This window comes from Choloepus didactylus, chromosome 6, assembly GCF_015220235.1.
Source record: "Choloepus didactylus isolate mChoDid1 chromosome 6, mChoDid1.pri, whole genome shotgun sequence".
NCBI lineage: Eukaryota > Metazoa > Chordata > Mammalia > Pilosa > Megalonychidae > Choloepus > Choloepus didactylus.
This window is the reverse complement of record NC_051312.1, coordinates 21,650,424-21,664,841: the sequence shown is the minus strand read 5'-3', so window position 1 is coordinate 21,664,841 and position 14,418 is coordinate 21,650,424. Positions and strand designations below refer to the sequence as shown.

At 36.1% G+C, this 14,418-nt stretch overlaps 1 protein-coding gene across 1 annotated transcript; it reads right to left on the bottom strand.

The window, feature by feature from the left end:
- Nucleotides 1-986: 986 nt before the first annotated feature.
- LOC119537777 (olfactory receptor 1052) lies at nt 987-1,925 on the bottom strand. The gene has a single exon (XM_037840345.1). It carries the CDS (start codon nt 1,923-1,925, stop codon nt 987-989), a length of 939 nt encoding a protein of 312 aa, XP_037696273.1.
- Between the last annotated feature and the right edge of the window lie 12,493 nt (nt 1,926-14,418).

Here is a 14,418-nt window from a genome sequence, read left to right as displayed (position 1 = left end):
AAGATCAGATCACTGAAAGAGAAGAGAAATCAATGAGTCAGATCCTTTCCAATTATATCAGTTGTTAACAGAGACTCAAAAATGAAGAAAAATGTAGATATTATGAATAAATTATCCACAGCACTTTTGGCAATACATAATCATTTTTAACATGATAGGAAGGTACCCAATCAAAAATATCCATCAGTACAGAACTGAAGGTCTGAACCTCTGGGGAGGCATCAGATTTGAAGATTTCTGGATAGGTGTGTGTGTGTGTGTGTGTGTGTGTGTGTGTGTAATCTTAGATGAAGTTAAAGGGGATTCTTCAAAGGAGAGTTGGGGAGAGTAATAACTTTTATCTCCTCCAAAATTAATTTTGAATCATTTTAGATATGCATCTATACATTTTAATAGTGGATTCCTTATTGTAAGCTGAGAATTTTAATATGGTCATTTGCTCTGAACTCTTTTGTTGTTGAGGGCACTGTGGTCTAAGAATAGGAAGAAAAGAAGGAAAATAACTTGTAGGTAGAAATCACATTCAGAATCAAACCCTCCAATTCAGTTAACTTGGAAATTTGCCAATAATTATAATTGAATTTAAATTTTAAGAACAAAGACCAGATCTCTTAATTTTATGAATAATTTTAAAAATTTTCCTTAGAAAAAATTCTAACCCTATATAACACTAAAATGAAAATACACATATATAACTCAGTAATCCAAATATTAAAAAATATGCATGCACTTGCAGCAGATTGATTGATTGATTCAAATATTAATGGCCTAGAATCTTAAGAGAGTTGAGTTTTAAATTACTATTTGTAAAATGCTTCTATTCACTGTCACTTTCGCTTTCTAGGTTTGTTTCCTCATAGGAAAGATGAGTTTGTGAAATAACATCATTTGAAAAATCCTTTGAAATCCTAGAATTCACTGAATTCCTGTGAATGCTAACAAGTGGAAAATTGGTGGAATATTGTAGGATAAATAGTGACTTGAAATTAACAAGAGAAATGCTTCATTTCTATGGCCTTCTTCACAGCATCCTTTACCTCTTTGTTTCTCAGACTGTAAATCAAAGGGTTTAACATGGGAATCACCAGTGTATAAAACACAGAGACCACCTTCTCCTGTTCTACAGAATACTGGGAGGTTGGCTGAATGTAATTAAAACTTAGTGTTCCATAGAATATGGTCACAGCAGTCAGGTGAGAGGCACAAGTGGAGAAGGCTTTCTGTCTGCCTGCTGCTGAGCGGATCCTCAGGATGGCAACAACAATGAACATGTAGGAGATGATCACAATCAAGAAGGTGCCCATGGCAATGACCCCAGAGAAGATTAACAGTAACAGTTCATTCATGGAAGTATCAGAACATGACAGCTTTAGCAGAGAGGGAATATCACAGAAGAAGTGGCTGACAGCATTCGGACCACAGAATGACAGTCTCCCCAGGCTTATGGTGTGTGTCAATGAATTAATCATTCCACCTATGTATGACCCAATGACCAGCAGTACACACTTTTTCTTAGACATGACTGTAGTGTAAAGCAAAGGGTTCACAATGGCCACATAGCGGTCATATGCCATTGCTGACAGCAAGAAGCCTTCTGTAGTAATGAACACCCCAAAAAACAAATGCTGCACTATGCAAGCAGAGAATGAGATGGATTCTGTCACAACAAAGAAGTTGATTAGCATTTTGGGTGCAATGACTGATGAATAACAGGCATCTACAAAAGAAAGGCAGCTGAGGAAAAAATACATGGGTGTGTGGAGTTTGGGACTGATTTGGATTAAGAAGATCATGCCTAGATTCCCCACCAAGGTAATGAAATAAATCACCAAGAACAGCAGAAAAAGCACAACTTTTAGTTCAGCATGGTTTGTCAATCCCAAAAGAATAAATTCAGTAACAACTGTGAAATTCTCTTCAGCCATTTGTTAAATCCTTTTCTTAAAATCTGGTGTGGCAAACATAAACAGATTAGAATGGATATAGGAGAATCAATTATATAATAAAATCAAATGGAAATATTTATAGACATCTTGTTGGATAAATACATTATTTCACTGAACATAATTTTCATATTTGTAATGATAGGAGACTGACCAGATTATCTCAATTTCTTTTCAGTGCTAATTAGGTTTCTGTCCCATTAAGAGGTGTTTGAAACTGTTTTGGCTCACAAAATTTCTGTCTGCTTCAAAGTGTCTGCCTCAATAGAATGGTGACACCAGCATGAGGAGCACTGATGGCCATTTAATGAGGTTGAAAAAATAAATTTTAGCCCTTTGAAGAACCAACTGTTCATTTTGGATATGACTGGAGTAAATGAAAAGATTGAATATAAGCATATAAGCTCTTCTATTTAGTTAATCCACAAATGACTATTGTGTAACTACAGAAACAGCAAGTATTACAAGATAGACAACATGACCTTCAAAGATGATGACATGATACTCTAAAAATGTCAAAATCTCTGGTCTCTTCTGCTGCTTTCTTGTAGACATAATAGAGAAAGACATGCCATGGACATCACAGAGACTCACAGAAACACAAAAACATATTTTAACTAATCTCACTTCAAGTGCTCAATAATCATTCACTGCTAGTGATGCCCACATTGAACAGAACAGATTATAAAATATTTCTATCACTGTAGAAATTCCTATAGGTTAAAGCTATCTTCTGATATTCTGCCTCATATTTTTGAGTGATAATTGAATATTTCCCAAAGAAAAAAATATTGTAAATATTTTCCATTGCAATCATATTAAAGAAATGAAATATCCAGATAGAATTTAGAAATTCAACTCTATTATTCATTCATGGTTTGCTCAACCTTTGCAAAATTTGAGATGAAGTTGTAAACAGAATTGGATGATAGAATGTGCAGTTGGAGTAAATGACCTCTAATATTCTCAACACTAATATTATTATACCAGATTTACAACTTAAACTTTGTACCTGATCTACCAAATATGAGGATATTAAAATAAATAGGGGAAACCATTTTTATAAAATAAATCAAACTTACCAAAATAAAAGATTTTAAAATTGAAGAACCTTCACATCCATTTCATTTCTACCTTTACTCAAAAATAATTTTAGTTACTGATTGTCTGATATGCTGAATTACTAAGTATTTTAATAGTATGTAGCTTAAGATAATTTTAGTAAAGTAATTGAAGGCAAATCTATTCATTAATACAAATCAAGCAGAGCAAAAAATAATAGATATGTTTTAGTATATTTACTATTTCCTCTAAGAAGACAAATTTGGAAAAAAGGGACAGCCATATATATATATATATACAAACTGCACACTCACACAAACACACACACACACCTATTGTTTTTTACAACAGCCACTAATGAGATCTATCACTGATTAAACATTATGCTATCCAAGTTGAACCTTGGGAAACACTCTGTTTCTTAAGGGACATCACATTTTCCCATGAATCATCTATCTCCCTAAAGTGTATAATTAACCAAATTGCTATAAAGTGCTTAGGAAAATGAGAAAGATGGGGAATTTTTTGATTCAATAAAAGACCATGAGAAAAATAATCAGAAATAGTTGGCTTGAATAGAACAAAAATAACAATTGGTTGGATGCTATTAGGCTAATTCAAAATCTGTCTTTAGACCTATATGAAGGAGAAGTATTCATGAAAATTGCCAATATTTTAATGGCTTCTTTAGAGGTAATACAGACACACAAAGTAAATAAATGAATTTCTGCCAGTTGCCTGTCTCTACTTTCACTTCAGTGTGCAGCTTTTGCAATGGAGAATTCTGTGACAAATCAGATTTAGGTTCAATATTTACATTCATTAAACTGACATTTGCTGATGGATGATATACTCTAGGCATTTTGTTACCTACTATCAATAAAAGGATTGTGAAACATTCTTGGACATTTAAAATTGATAGTTTAAATCACAGGAAAAAATGAATAATCACTATGACAGTAAAAATGAGAAAGATACATAAAATTAGGCTAAGGGATTTGTCAATCTTTGTAACTTGTTTTGGGATTTAATAATCCTGCTGCTGAAAACAACTGGATAATTGGAGAACATAGTTATAGCAAATATTCTTAGACACTTGACAAATGGTAGCACAGGACTATAATCTATGAGAGAAGGTAGACATCCAGTGGTCACTGACAAAGGGTGGGGATTGGGCACAAGGACAGCACAAGGGTAGATGAGGAGACAAACAGGAAATCTGGAACATGTGCCTGGAATATGTGGTGATGACTACTGGATTAGGGAAAATTAGGCAGGGAAAGATGGAATATACTGCAATACAGAATTTAGGGAATAAAAAGACTAGTTCTTAGTAAATTTATAATATTCAAAAACTTATTGAGTGCCACGTCACATAAGATGGCAAAATCAAATACTTAAGCTTTCAAAATCAAGTATGTTGGAATGCTGGAATCTAGTCAAACACTGGTAACAATGAGGGGAAGGCTGGATGAAGAAATAGACTGGCAAATTTCAGTAAACGTTGGTATTTCACACAATAGTGTCAAGCCCCAGCCCCCCAACCCCCAGCGCCAAGGCAGGCAGCTAAGGGGATGGCCCCCTGCATTCCTGTCGTGGCTCGCCTGTGCCAGGGTGGGCAGCAAGGTCCTCGTCCTCCAAATGTTGGTGCTGTGTGTTTTGATCTGACTTATGATTCACTGAGGAGCCTGTACAGAGCTGGCCAATGTTTTAAACCCCTCAGGATGAAGCAGCTACTGAGAAACATCCCTTGAAGGTGTTTAAAGAGATAGATAACTTTTTCCTTTCTTATTGGAACCAGGAACTTAAGGAAATCATTGTTAGAGCTATTGATAATCACAGAGATAATGAAACAGAAATTTCAGTGACCATACATGCATAGATAGTTTAGAAAACTGACTAAACAAACTGGCATCTGCAGCACACAACAAGTCTCAATATTGTGGGTATGGATGAGAATTTTATTTTCAGATTTACCACATTAAATATTCAAAATATCTAATTCTCAAAAAAATTATGATGCATAAAATGAAACATGAAAATAAAATTCATTGAAATGAAGAAAATAAATTAAAAGACACTATCTCTGAAGAAGCCCAGACTTTGAACTTACTAAACAAAGGCTTCAAATTAGCAGATTAAATACACTCAAAAGCCTGAAAGAAACCATGGACAAGGATCTGAAGTAAATTAGGGGAATGATATATGGACAACAGGGGAATATCAATTAAGAGATAGATAAATATAATAATAGGAGCCAAGTAGAAATTCTGGAGTTGAAAAGTATAGTAGCTTCAATGAAAAATTCACTAAATGTTTTCAATAGCAGATTTTAGCAGACAAAATAATCATTGAATCTGAAGATAAAACAACTGAAGTTACCTGGTCTGAAGAGTAGAAAGAAAAAGAATTAAAAAATGAACAGATACAAGGGAACTATGGGACACCATAAAGCATGCAAACATACACATTATGAGAGTCCCAGAGGGAGAGGAGAGGGAGAAAGGAACATCAAATATATTTGAAGAAATAATGGCCTAAAAATCCCAAATTTAATAAGAAATCTCAACAGACTCCAAGTAAGATAAACTCAAAGAAATCCACTCTAAGATACATTGCAATCATATGGTTGAAAGACAAAGACAAAGTAAGAGCTCTGAGAGAAGCAAGGAAAGAAATTTGTCATGTGCAAGGGATCCTCAATAAGATTAACAAATAATTTCTTTTTAGAAAAAAATGTCAGAAGACAATAAGATGGCATATGTGAAGTACTGAAGGGAAAAAAAAATTCAACCAAAAATTTTGTATCGAGTAAAATTACCCTTCAAAAGTTAAGACATTTCCATAAAATGAAAACTAAAAGAGTTTTTATTAGTAGACCTGAAATACAAGAAATTCTAAAGGAAGTCTTCAGGCTGAAATGGAGACATTGGATACAAATTTTAAATCATATGAGGAAATGAAGATCATTGATAAGGAAAATATAAAGCAGATATTGTGGTATTTGTGATTGTAACTCCTCTCTTTGTCCCATATGACTTAAAAGACAAATGCATAAAACAATAGTTATAAATCTATTTAAATGGTCACAGTGTATAATGCTGCAATTTGTAACAATAACATGAAGAATTATTGACAGAACTGTATAAGGGCAATTCTAATGAATGCAATTAAAGCTAAGTTAGTACCAATTAATACTAGATTTTTGTAAATTTAGTAAAATGATATTCCCATTAGAAAGTAACAGCTATATATGGCAAAGGATGTAGGCAGGGAATGTAAATGGTACATGAGAAAAAAACAATAAAACACAAAACATAGTAGTGTTAGAGCAATTGAGAAACAAAAAAAAGACACATGACATATAGGAAACAAACAGGAAAATGGCAGAAGAAAGTCATTCATTATCATAATCTCTTTAAATGTAAATGGCTTCAACACCTATTACAGGACAAAGATTGTCAGGATGGAATTTAAAAAAAAAAACAAAAACATGATCTGACTATATACTGCTTACAAGAGATTCACTTAAACCCAAAGATAAAAAATAGATTAAAAGTGGAAGGATTGAAAAATATGTTCCATGCAAGCAGTAACAGAAGGAGAGCAGGGGAAGTACAAATATTAAAGACAGAATATTCAAAAATTCAAAAATTCTTACAATAGGTAAAGAAGGACACCATATACTGACAAAAGTGTCACTTCATCAAGGAGATAAAGCAAATTTGAAAAATACACAAGCCACAGAGATCAAATATGTATGATACAAATATTGACAGAATTGAAGAGAGAAATAGACATTTCTACTAAAATGTTGAAGACTTTAATAACCACTTTCAATAACAAATATGAAAACTAAATGAAAGATCAATGTGGAAATAAAGAACTTGAACATTATTATTAACCAGTTGGTCCTACAGACATAAGTAGAAGCCCCCACTCCAAACAGCAGAATATACATTCTTCGCAGGTGAACAGGGAACATTCTCCAGGAAAGACAATATTTTAGCCTATAGAAAACACTCAAAATGTTTAGAAGATTGAAATCATTGAAAGTGTCTTCTTGAACCCACAACTGAAATTAATAATGGATAAATATTGAAAATTCACAAATACATGAAACTTCAACAGCACAATCTTAACCAACAGGTCAAAAACAAATGTCAAGTGAAGCAAAAAATACTGTGAGAAAAATTAAAATGAAAACAGAACATACCAAGACTTATGGGATGTAATGAAAACAGTGCTTAGTGCTCAGAATGAAATTTACAGTTATAAAACCTACATTATAAAAAAGAAAGATTTCAAATTTTCTGGATTGCTAATGCTGCCATTATGCAAAATACCTGAGATGGATTGGCTTTTATAAAGGGGATTTATTAGGTTGCAAGTAACCTATGTTCTAAGGCCATAAAAGTGTTCAAGCTAAGGCATCAATAAGAGGAGACCTCATTGAGGGATGGCCAAAGGTGACTGGAACACCTCTGTCAGCTGGAAAGCCATGTGGATGGTGTCTGTTGGTCCTTTGCTCAGAGGCTGCATTTTAAAATGGCTTTCTTCAAAATGTCTCTGGGCTTCTGTCTTAGTTTCTCTCTTTCAGCCTCTGTGTGTCCTTGCTCAGGCTTCATGTCTCTCCTAGCAGCTCTCAGCTCCTGTGCATTGTTGCTTGTTTTCACATGGCATTTCTCTCTAAGCATCTGGGGATCCTCTCTTAGCTTTCTGGAGGAAACTCTGGGCCTCATCTCTTAGCTTAGTGTCTCCAAACATCTTTCCTTCAGCATCTCCAAGCATCTCCAAGCATCAGCATTTTTGCCAGCTCTTGAGCTATCCAGTGAACTAATCAAGACACACCCTGAATGGGTGGGTCCACAATCCCATGGAAATAATTTAATCAAGCTCACACCCATAGTTGGGTGAGTCACATATCCATGGAAACATTAAATCTAAAGGTTCCACCAAGTAAAATGTAACAAAAGGTCATGGATCTTCTGGAGTATGTAACAGTCTCAAACCAGCACAAGAAACAACTTAAATTTATGTCTCATGAAATTTAGTTGGAAAAAAGAACAAAATAAACCCTAAGCCAGTAGAAGAAAAGAAATGTTAAAAACTGTAACAGAGATAGAGTATAGGAAAGCAAAAACAAAATTATTGACCAAAAATTTATTTACCTAAATCACCAAAATTAATATTTCCATAACCTAGGGAAGATTTGAGTGAAACAAGAAGGCCCAGTCAGACCTTAAACATAGAATCAGGAACAAGAAGCCACAGATGCTAATCAAAAGAGATATTCTCCTTTATAGGCTCCCCTCCTCATCCAAGGTAGATAAAAACCAATCAAACAGTATAGACTGATTTATCTTCTCTGGCACAAAGTGGGGTGTGCAGAGCTGCCATCTGTCAACCCTGACCCAGAGCAATTTGGGGCCATGTTAGGAGACAGACCATGAGGGCACTCTTTCCCCTGCTGTTTTGAACAATTTGTGCTAAATAAGTGGCAGGTAGATTTGCCTTTTCTGGACTCTTTATTCTGTGCAATAAAGGTATTGTTCTGGTTTGCTAATGCTGGCTTTTCACAAAATACCAGAAATGGATCAGCTTTTATTTGGTTACACAGTTGGAATGAGGTTTATTTGGTTATGCAGTTACAGTCTTAAGGCCGTAACATGTCCAAGGTAAGTCAACAATTGGGTATCTTCACTGGAAAATGGCCAATAGTGTCCAGAAAACCTCTGTTGGCTGGGAAGGCACATGGCTGGCATCTGCTCCAGAGTTCTGGTTTCAAGATGGCTTTCCCCAGGACATTCCACTCTAGGCTGCAGTTCCTCAAAAAATGTCATTCTTAGTTTCTCTTGGGACATTTTTCCTCTCTTAGTTTCTGCAAAGCAAAAGTCTGCTTTCAATGGCCATTTTAAACACTCTCTCATCTGCAGCTCCTCTCTCAGCTCCTGTGCATTCTTCAAAGTGTCCCTCAGCTGTAGCAAGCTTGCTCCTTCTGTCTGAGCTTATATAGTACTGTAGTAAACTAATCAAGGCCCACACTGAATAGGCAGGGCCACACCTCCATAGGAATCATCCAACCAGGGTCATCACACACAGTTGGGTGGGGCACTTCTCCACAGAAACACTCAAAGAATTACAATCTAATCAATGTGAATACTTCTTCTCACACAAGATTGCATCAAAGATAATGGCATTTTGGGGGACATGATACATTCAAAGTGGCACAGGTGTCATTTGCTAAAAGGTTCTGTGGTGCCCTGAACCCATGTTCACATAATGCACCATTGTAACAACTCACTCTACAGTGAGTGGATAAGAATTGTCTTTGATTCTGTTTACACCAGATTTTGGAAAATTCTGTAACTCCTGGCTTCTGATTATAGACACTCGTATGATCTCTGATAGCTGATCATATTTTGTACGCCACAAACATTCATCACCCTTACTAACTGGTGTTCACTCCTGCAGTACTGGGATAAAAAAAAATATCAAATGCTATGAATTGAGCAATGCCCAGATCTATGTAGTTTGTGGAGTTGATAGTGGCAATGGGAACACTTTTAAAACTCTGTATCAGTTTGTTTCTGACAATTTTGTTAAGGACAAGGATCTTCACGTTCTTGTTTTCAGAGTATTTTCTGAGCCAGAAACAAGAGTAGAAAGTTTTAAACCAAGAATTTTCCATGACTCCTATTGACACCATGAAGCACTTACTTGTTCTTCTGTTATCAGTCACTTATACTGTGATAAGCATGCCATGCTATCTATGCTGTACTCAAATATGCATGAAATAGACTTGGCAATGTTTATGCATTAACATCTGATTTGATTTACTTCCTCCCGAAATACCTAGTGCCCTAATTAATGATTTTATGGCCATATTTCAGATGCATGGATTGTAGTTAGCTCAGAAAGGAATCAGTGATCAAAGTGAAAAAGTGTAGAGCACATGGCGTATAAAAGAAGAATAAAAATAAGATACTTAAGTTATGTGAATGGAAGGGGTAAAATATTTATTAAAGGTGATTATTCATGGATAATGTGATGAATTAAAGCTATTGTAAAAACCAGGAGGTAATATGGGCATGATCTCTAATACTATTTTTTTTTTTTTGTTTTTATTTTTTTATTTTTTTATTTTTTATTTTTAATTTTTATTGAGATTGTTCAGATACCATACAATTATCCAAAGATCCAAAGTGTACAATCACTTGCCCCTGGGTACCCTCATACAGCTGTGCATCCATCACACTTAATTTTTGTTCAATTTTTAGAAACTTTTCATTACTCCAGACAAGAAATAAAGTGAAAGATGAAAAAAGAAAAAAAGAAAAGGAAACTCTAATCCTCCCCTATCCCTAACCAACCCCCCTCAATTGTTGACTCATAGTATTGATATAGTACATTTGTTACTGTTTATGAAAAAATGTTGAAATACTATTAACTGTAGTATACAGTTTGTAATAGGTATATAGATCTTCCCTATATGCTCCTCTATTATTAACTTCTAATTGTATTGTCATACATTTGTTCTGGTTCATGGAAGTGATTTCTAGTATTTGTACAGTTGATCATGGACATTGTCCACCATAGGATTCAGTTTTATACATTCCCATCTTTTGACCTCCAACTTTCCTTCTCGTGACATATATGACTCTGAGCTTCCCCTTTCCACCTCATTCACACACCATTTGGCACTGTTAGTTATTCTCACATCTTGCTACCAACACCCCTGTTCATTTCCAAACATTTAAGTTCATCCTAATTGAACATTCTGCTCATACTAAGCAACCACTCCCCATTCTTAAGCTTCATCCTATATCTTGGTACCTTATATTTCATGTCAATGAGTTTACATATTATAATTAGTTCCTATCAGTGAGACCCTGCAATAATTGTCCTAATGTGTCTGGCTTATTTCACTCAGTATATTGCCCTCAAGGTTTTGTCATCAACCCATTTTTTTTTTTTTAAATATGGTCTTGTTCAGTCACCATACATTCCATCCCAAGTAAATAATCGATGGTTTTCTGCATGGTCATACATTTATGTGTTCACCACCTTCACCATTATCTATATAAGAGCATCTACATTTCTTCCACAAGGCAGGAGGGAGAGTCAAAGAAGGTAGAGAGGAAAAAGAAAGAGGAAAAAAAAAGACAGCTAGGAAGCAGCAAAAGGAAAAATAACCCTAAATCAAAGTAGAATAAAGAATCAGACAATACCACCAATGTCGAGTGTCTAACATGCCTCCCCTATCTCCCCCTCTTATCTGCATTGACCTTGGTATATCACCTTTGTTACATTAAAGGAAGCATAATACAATGATTCTATTAGTTACAGTCTCTAGTTTATGCTGATTGCATCCCTCCCCCAGTGCCTTCCCATTTTTAACACATTGAAAGGTTGACATTTGCTTGTTCTCCCTCATAAAAGAACATATTTGTATATTTTATCAAAATTGTTGAACACTCTAGATTTCACCAAGTTACACAGTCCCACTCTTTATCTTTCCTCCTTTCTTCTGGTGTCTCACATGCTCCCCACCTTCCTCTCTCAACTGTATTCATAGTTACCTTTGTTCAGTATACTTACATTGTTGTGCTACTGTCTCCCCAAATTGCATTGCAAACCACGCACTCCTGACTACTATCACCCTTTAGATCTCCCTTTAGTATTTCCTGTAGAACAGGTGTCTTGTTCACAAAGACCCTCATTGTCTGTTTGTCAGAAAATATTTTGAGCTCTCCCTCATATTTGAAGGACAGCTTTGCTGGATACAGGATTCTTGGTTGGCGTTTTTTCTCTTTCAGTATCTTAAACATATCACACCACTTTCTTCTTGCCTCCATGGTTTCTGCTGAGAGATCCGCACATAGTCTTATTAAGCTACCTTTGTATGTAATGGATCGCTTTTCTCTTGCTGCTTTCAGGATTCTCTCTTTGTCTTTGGCATTTGATAATCTGATTATTAAGTGTCTTGGCGTAGGCCTATTCATATCTCTTCTGTTTGGAGTACCCTGAGCTTCTTGGATGTGTAATTTTATGTCTTTCATAAGAGATGGGAAATTTTCATTAATTATTTCCTCTATTATTGCTTCTGCCCCCTTTCCCTTCTCTTCTCCTTCTGGGACACCAATGATACTCACATTATTTTACTTTGTTTCATCCTTGAGTTTCCGGATATGTTGCTCATATTTTTTCATTCTTTTCTCCATCTGCTCCTTTGCGTGTAGGCTTTCAGGTGTTTTGTTCTCCAGTTCCTGAGTGTTTTCTTCTGCCTCTTGAGATCTGCTGCTGTATGTTTCCATTGTGTCTCTCATCTCTTGTGTTGTGCCTTTCATTTCCATAGATTCTACTAGTTGTTTTTTTCAACTTTTGATTTCTGCCGTATACATGCCCAGTGCTTCCTTTACAGCCTCTATCTCTTTTGCAATATCTTCTCTAAACTTTTTGAATTGATTTAGCATTAGTTGTTTAAATTCCTGTATCTCAGTTGAAGTGTATGTTTGTTCCTTTGACTGGGCCATAACTTTGTTTTCTTAGTGTAGGTTGTAATCTTCTGTTGTCTAGGCATGGTTTCCTTGGTTATCCAAATCAGGTTTTCCCAGACCAGAACAGGCTCAGGTCCCAGAGGGAAGAAATATTCAGTATCTGGTTTCCCTGCGGGTGTGTCTTAGAAAATTGCTCCACCCTTTGATGCCTCGGGTCACTGTGGTTTTCTGCTCAGCAGGTGACGCCTGTTAGCCTATAATTCTTGACTGGTGTGAGGAGGTATGGCCCTGTTCCCCCAGGCTCTGGGGTCTGGTTCTGAATGGAAAGGGCCTCACCCCTTTCCTCCTAGAGAAGACAGAGCCCCCAGGTGGAGTTCATTAGCATTCCAATGGTCTCCCTCTCTGCTTGTGCTATCTCCACCCTTCTCTGCTTCACAGCCCTGGAAATGAAAATGACTGGGGCTTTCTCCACTGAGTCAAAAAAGAAACACATAGTCCCCTTCAGATCCAGTCCAAGGTGACCCTCCGACTCTCCCAGATCAGTTGTCACCCAAAGCCTCTGTCTGTTTTTTTTGAGGATTTGTACCTGTAGTGAGCAGTTCACACTTGCTTCTTAAAACACCAGTTGGAGCTCAGCTGAGCGGTATTCACTTGCTGGAAGAGAGCTTCTCTCTGGCACCACGAGGCTTTGCAGCTCAGCCTATGGGGGAGGGGGTCTCCCGACTTGGATCCACAGGTTTTACTTACGGATTTTATGCTGTGTTCTCGGGCATTCCTCCCAATTCAGGTTGGTGTATGATGAGTGGATGGTCTCGTTTGTCCCCCCGCAGTTATTCTGGATTATTTACTAGTTGTTTCTGGTTTTTTGTAGTTGTTCCACGAGGACTACTTAGCTTCCACTCCTCTCTATGCAGCCATCTTGCCCCTCTAATACTATTTTGATGGATTTTGATAATGTTTTGTTGCTGACAAAGGAATAACAACATGTTTGAGGACAAATTACCCAGAAGTTAAATATTTTCATTGCAGAGAATTCAAATAACTCAGGAGAGCTACTGTATGAGAAATAGGAATTTCATTAATAGATGATACATAAAAGGATGGTGAGTTAAATTCTACTGAATTAATGTTTACTGTGTTGACATACTTTTCTCTTTATTTCTCTTTATTTTGCATTTAGCCACTCTGAAACTTTGGGGATGAATATTTAAATAATTTCAAACACTTCTCTCTTTCAAACAAAAAAACAAACAAAATATTTTCCAATATTTTGTTTGTTTTTTTTTCATTGTAGTGAAATAATTAAAGAGATACGAGAAAATCCCCAACCATGAAGTACAATTTAAAGAAAGCAAATGAAACTCAGTTTTTACCCCTCCTTTGCTTTGGTGTACATAGTATGTTATTTTTTTTTATTTATTAAATAAGATTGCTGGAAAAAGACAAAGTAAGTAATTGCCAGAATCATAGTGACAGTCCTTAGCCCACCTGTTGTTGTTGCTGTTGTTGTTGTTATAGTCTTCGACATTTGAGCCACTACTCTGGTTTGCTAATGCTGCTGTTTTGCAAAACACCAGAAATGGGTTGACTTTTACAGAGGGGGTTAATTTGGTTACAAATTTACAGTCTGAAGGCCATGGAAATGTCCTAATTAAGGCATCACCAAAGGAAGGACAATGATGCCCAGAAAACCTCTGTTAGGTGGGAAGGCATGTGTCTGGCATCTGCTGATGCCAGGTTATGTTCCAACTCCTCTCTGAGCTCCTGTGCAGTTTTCAGAACATTGATCTTGGGGCATTTTTTCCTCTCTTAGCTTCTCCAGAGCAAACTCTGGGCTAGCATAAGTCTGCTTTCAATGGCCATCTCCAAAATGTCTCTCTAAGCTGTTCTGAGTTCTGTCTGTTTGTCAGCTC